General features: G+C 43.5%; 1 protein-coding gene across 1 annotated transcript in view; it reads left to right on the top strand.

Moving 5' to 3' along the window:
• Positions 1 to 1,250: 1,250 nt before the first annotated feature.
• dachb (dachshund b) overlaps positions 1,251 to 6,000 on the top strand; it is a 66,015-nt gene continuing 61,265 nt past the window's right edge. The window contains exon 1 of the mRNA XM_063901178.1: positions 1,251 to 1,972. Coding sequence (XP_063757248.1) covers positions 1,395 to 1,972 — 578 coding nt within the window. The 5' untranslated portion in view covers positions 1,251 to 1,394. The remainder of the gene's footprint in view (positions 1,973 to 6,000) is intronic.

The raw sequence follows: 6,000 nt of genomic DNA, 5'->3' as shown, positions 1-6,000 counted from the left end.
GTTGTTATTTCTTAACATTAATGGAAAACATTTTACCTTATTTAAATTTTGTGGGTCTGATGTCAACAACCCCATATTTTTCTGTATGTAAATCCTTTTAAAACTCTTTGGTTCCCCGTCTCCTCCTCGTTTCCTTCCTCTCTGTCTCCTTCACTTTCTCCTCTTTCATGCAGTCAGGGTTTCTCAGTGTAATGAGATTACACGGGATTATAAAACCCGTTTGTCTGTAATCCACACCGCTCAATCCCATTTCACTGTTTACACACACACACACACACACACACACACACACACACACACACACACACACACACACACACACACACACACACACACACACACACACACACACACACACACACACAATTAATTCGATGATCTCTTTTCTCACTCTTTCATAGTCTCTGTTAATCCCTTTCTTCTTCCTTTGTTGTATAAATTATCACCACAAGTCATTTAGTTTTCCGTACTTCCTCCTCCCCTTCTTTCCTCTACTTATCCGTGCTTCCTAAATTCCTATATCCTTGTCTTTTTGTCAAGTATCCTATTAATTATTCCTTTTTGGTTTAATCCTATCCAGCCTTTCCTTCCTTCCTTCTTTCCTTCCTTCCTTCCTCCTTCCTTCCTTCCTTCCTTCCTTCCTTCCTTCCTTCCTTCCTTCCTTCCTTCCTTCCTTCCTTCCTTCCTTCCTTCCTTCCTTCCTTCCTTCCTTCCTATCCAACCTTTCCTCATTTATCCACCTGCTGATCAGTGTGTCCATTTCGCCACCAGAGCTCGCATGTGAGCCACTACTGTCCACACACACACACACACACACACACACACACACACACACACACACACACACACACACACACACACACTGAAGAAAAATAAAAACTTCCCGTTTGTGACTCAAGCAGCCCGTGAGAAAGTTTATGAAACAGCAGAAGGAGAGATCTGACCGATACCCTCACACACACACACACACACACACACACACACACACACACACACACACACACACACACACACACACACACACACACACACACACACACACACACACACACACACACACACACTATCAATGGGGTGTAATGAAGTCCTCCTCTCTTTCCCCGCCAATCACTCCTCCAGTCCCACACTTGCTCCTCTCTGATTGGGCCCATCAAGTGTCAATCATGCGTGTAGGGGGCGGGGCTTGAGACCTGGAGTCTGATCCAGTCTCTTTTACGCACAGACCGGACAGTCCGCTTTCTACGCACGGATAACAGTGTGGAGAGGAAAAAGTGACAGGAAAACAATCCAGAAGTGTTTTCCACCCTCCAGGAGAAGAAGAAAGTGTGTGTGAAAGGGAGAGAGAAAAGGAGAGAGTTTGTGTCTCCACTTCTTCTTCCACTTCCACCACCTCCATGTCGCTCCCCGGCTCTCCTCCTCTCCTCACGCCGGGCTCAGGCGCCCCAACTTCGGCTGCTCTCTACCGCTCTGCCCCGGACCCTCTCCTGAGCTCCAACAGCCCGGGACACAACAACTCCCACTCCGCCCACTCCCTGTCCCCGCGGCTCACCAGCAGCATGCTCAGCGCCTTCTTGCCCGGACCAGGGGGCTCACTGGCCGGGTTGGGCTCTCTGCACACGGCCGGTCTGACCCCCGGTTCTCCCGGTATGGTGCAGCAACAGAATTCCTCCACCCTGTGCAGCGAGTGCAAGCTGGTGGAAGTGCACGGAGTGAAGGTGGCCAGTTTCGGAGTGGATGGCCAGGAGCTCATCTGTCTTCCGCAGGTGTTTGATCTGTTCCTGAAGCACCTGGTGGGGGGGTTGCACACCGTGTACACCAAGCTGAAGAGGCTGGACATCGCGCCGGTGGTTTGCACCGTGGAGCAGGTGCGTGTTCTGCGGGGACTCGGTGCCATCCAGCCCGGCGTGAACCGATGCAAGCTCATCTCCAGGAAGGACTTCGAGATCCTGTACCAGGACTGCACCAGCGCCAGGTCTGTGGACTCTTTAAACGGTTTCTATTTTATGCAAAAGTCTGGGAACTCTTTTTTCTGTCATGCAAAAGTGTCTGAACACGATACATCTAATTAAACATTCATGCACAGGTCTGGGAACTCTTTAAATCTTTTTTATTTTAGTTCAAAACTCTGTGAAACTGCATGCCGTAAAGACAGCCCGATCCGCTGCGTTTCCTCAACAACTTCTCGGTGTGTCTGCAGCGAAACTTTACTCACTTTCCGGGATATGTTTCCCATATTCAGAGCTTTGTTTTTCATGTCTTCCTAATTATTCTTGCCATATATTTGCCCTGCATCTGTAGTCTCAGATTGAATGTTCCTTAAATCCTGTTTGCATAATATTTCTCAAATTCAGAGACTTAGACTGTGCACACTTTAGGTGTTTTGTGCACCCTAAGTATTTGTTTTACGTATTATTTTGTGTCTTTATTAAGTCTCATTTCCTTTACTATCACTCCAACCACTTACATAAAGGCTTGTAAATTAACATATTTATCTTTACTGGTAATTTGTTTACTTTTCTGTAATTTTTCTCATAGCTTTCCTCATGATTAAGTCCCCAAATGAGTCTCAAATTCCCCTAAATGTCCAAAAAACAGTCCAATAATTACTATGAAACGTATCAAATAATAATGTTCCTGTATTATTTCCCCTCATGCATTGTGTTAGTAATCTCTGCATGCATTCCTGTGATGTTCCTGTATCAGTCTTTGAGAGAATGGCACTTTTCCTCAGCTATTTATACACGTCCTCTGAAAATGAATTATGGACTCGCTGGCCTGTTTGCTTAATGCTTATTTTCCAAATCGACTTCCTGTTCTGTTATCACTACCCTTCCTTATTTTGCTTAGGTGTTGAAAATGATGCTTTTACTGTATCGACTTTGCAGCTTGATGGAAGTGTGTGTTTGTGTTAGAGTGTGTGTGTGTGTGTGTGTGTGTGTGCAGATGCATGTAGTCAAATTAGAAACACTGACAGCAAACAAACACACACACACACTCTGTTGACTTTAGTTGTGGAAAATCTTCTTAGACTCAGAATTCATTACTTTGTATCTCACCTTAATGTGTGTGTGTGGGTGTGTGTGTGTGGGTGTGTGAGAGAAAGTGAAAGTGTGTGTGAGGCTAAAAGCTTTCCTGTGAGAGTGTGTTTGTTGCAGCTTTGATGTGTGTTTGTGTGTAAACAGACGCTACGTAGAGGGTTTTAAATGTCTAATATGAATAACGGTGTGTGTGTGTGTGTGTGTGTGTGTGTGTGTGTGTGTGTGTGTGTGTGTGTGTGTGTGTGTGTGTGTGTGTGTGTGTGTGGACCTGTCACCTGCTTGTTTCACCTTTCAGATTTGAGTCGCCACCATTTTGAAACCTGCTCCAAAAGCACCTCTCTCACACGCTTGTAAATATGTCAGAAATGTTTAATTATTAAAAGATCTGAAGCAGAAAACTCTCTTTTTTAAAGAAGTAGCGTCACAATACACCCCACGTCTAGATAAACCTCATTTTGTTGCTTTATGTGCATCAAAAAATCAGTTTTGCTTCATCTTTTGCATCAAGATGCTTCATTTGAGGAGCATGTAGTGACCCGCACACTTGCATTCCCTGGAAAGTCCTTTCAGTTTGGATTTAATGTCTCTTAATTTCCCAAATGCTCCAACATACTTTGTCATTTTCTAGATGCAACGTGTTTAAAGGCAAAGAGCTAGTTTGTCTTCACCAGAGGACGGTGAATGTGTGACGGTGGAGTGGAGTTGTCTTTGTTGTCGTTGGAATGTTTTTGGGCAACGGGAGAATTTTCTTTCCTTTTTTGGGAAACGCAGATGCACAGAGTTAGTAATTGGAAAGTAAAGAGGACTTATTTGTTTTAATTCGTCTTTAGAAAATGTCAGTTGTTTTCTTTATGCAGAGTTTTGTTTTCCAAAGAAACGTGTCACATCAATCAGAAAAAGCGTGTTGGGTAGGATTCAATTTGTTTGTGTTACAATAATTTACAATACCATTTCCCCAATCTTTGCATCAAATTCCAGGAGTTATAAGGCTTTTTTCAGACATGAGAGGTCAAGAAAAACTGGAGATTTAGTTATATTTTAACACCTAAGTGTAGAGTTTATCCTTTTTCAACTGAACTGAATAACTTAGTCCTTAGAAGATGGACAAATTTGATGAAACGTGACACAAAATGAAAGCACTTGAGGAAATGAAGACACTTCAGAACCCTCAGCGCTCCATTTGTGCACTTTGCACCAAAATTGGCACTTTTCTCAGAGGCAGAACTTGTTGTTACTAACCCTTTCCAAAGAAGTAATTATCCCTATTTCCCTCTTGAACAAAGACAAACAAATCCACCTCGAAACACAAAACTCGCTTGTGAATTATGAAGTTTTTAAGTTGTCTGATGTGTAAAAGTAGTCCAGTTATATCATCAATGGGTACATGGCAAACAGGAAGTGCTAAAGACTCATTTGACTAACTATTAAGGGTGCTAATTTGTTGTAGCTGTACGTGACATTTTAATGAATGCACTTGCTCCGTTTCCATCCTGGGAAAAAAACCTCAGGAGAAAACACGTTCAGCTCTCCGACTTATTTCTGGAAACTCCTTGAAAGTCCTGGAATTTCACATGGAGGGGATCGCAGTGCATGTCATCCTGTGTGTGTGTGTGTGTGTGTGTGTGTGTGTGTGTGTGTGTGTGTGTGTGTGTGTGTGTGTGTGTGTGTGTGTGTGTGTGTATGTGTGTGTGTGTGTGTGTGTGTGTCAGCTTGGTTATTTTTGTGTGGCTGAAAGACGAAAGAGAGATAGATGGCAGTTGTTCAGTATCGGCTAATTATTAACAGTGTATTGTGTTGCTGTGGAGTCACTGGATTGTTGGAGAGTGACCTCTAACACACACACACACACACACACACACACACACACACACACACACACACACACACACACACACACACACACACACACACACACACACACACACACACAGGTCTATAGTTTATTAAGCTCCTAATGTCTCTTGCAGAGCCGGGTCGTTTCTTCTGCTATTTTGGTCTCTTTATCACCTCGCTCTCTGTGTCTTTTCGACTAACACTCGCCATCAAGAAGTGTATTCATGTCCCTGGCTAATTGTCTCCTCCTCTTCCTCCTCATCTTCCTCTTCCTCACCTCTTGTCTCTTCATCTCAATCTCTGCTCCTCGGCGCCTCACACACACCCAGCGGTACATGTCAGGGGTAATAATGGATCATGTGAATGCGCATGGAACAACACGGCTGGAGAGCTATTGTTGTTGAACGCACAGCGAACACACACTCCTCTCTCGCTCCAATCATATTGACATTCCTCTAATGCCTCACACTCTCACACACACACAGCCCCCCCTCACACACTCTCTCCATGTTACTCTCTGGGAAAAGAAAGGAAAAATTAAATGCTTAAAGGAGAGAAAGAAAGAAAGAAAGCTCCCGCTGAGGTTCTGCATACTTTCTGTCTTCTCGGTAACCCGATGTGTGTGTTAAAACGCAACGACTATCTGACCTCGTGGCGCCGCTTATGGACGAAATAATTGTCTTTTTCCATATTTTAAGCACCTTTTAAGACTATAATGTGCATATTAACAACCACAGGTGAAAACAATATTGGTTTCTTAATTAAAAGTAGCAAAAAATGTCCAAAAGTCCAAAAGTATTAACAGCAAAATCCCTGTGAACTATCAAACTGAAATCACGTTTTGGCCCGGATGCGTTATATTATCATAGCATATTTTTTCTGGTGCTTTAAAACTGTATATGTATTAATATATAGCATAGAACACTCCTTTGTTCAATTCCAAAACATAGTGACATCACTAGGGAACACTCGCGCTTCTATTGGCTAGCTCTCCAACACATTGTACGTGATAGGCAAGGGGGCGGGACATCTCTGAGCGGTCGACCAATCACAACAGAGCCTGGAAACATGTCGCAGTAGAGGGACAAAATGCAACCTGAACATAGTAAGAAGTAAATCAAGTCTACTG

Source organism: Eleginops maclovinus, chromosome 14, assembly GCF_036324505.1.
Source record: "Eleginops maclovinus isolate JMC-PN-2008 ecotype Puerto Natales chromosome 14, JC_Emac_rtc_rv5, whole genome shotgun sequence".
Taxonomy (NCBI): domain Eukaryota; kingdom Metazoa; phylum Chordata; class Actinopteri; order Perciformes; family Eleginopidae; genus Eleginops; species Eleginops maclovinus.
This window is presented reverse-complemented; position numbering and strand designations above follow the sequence as displayed.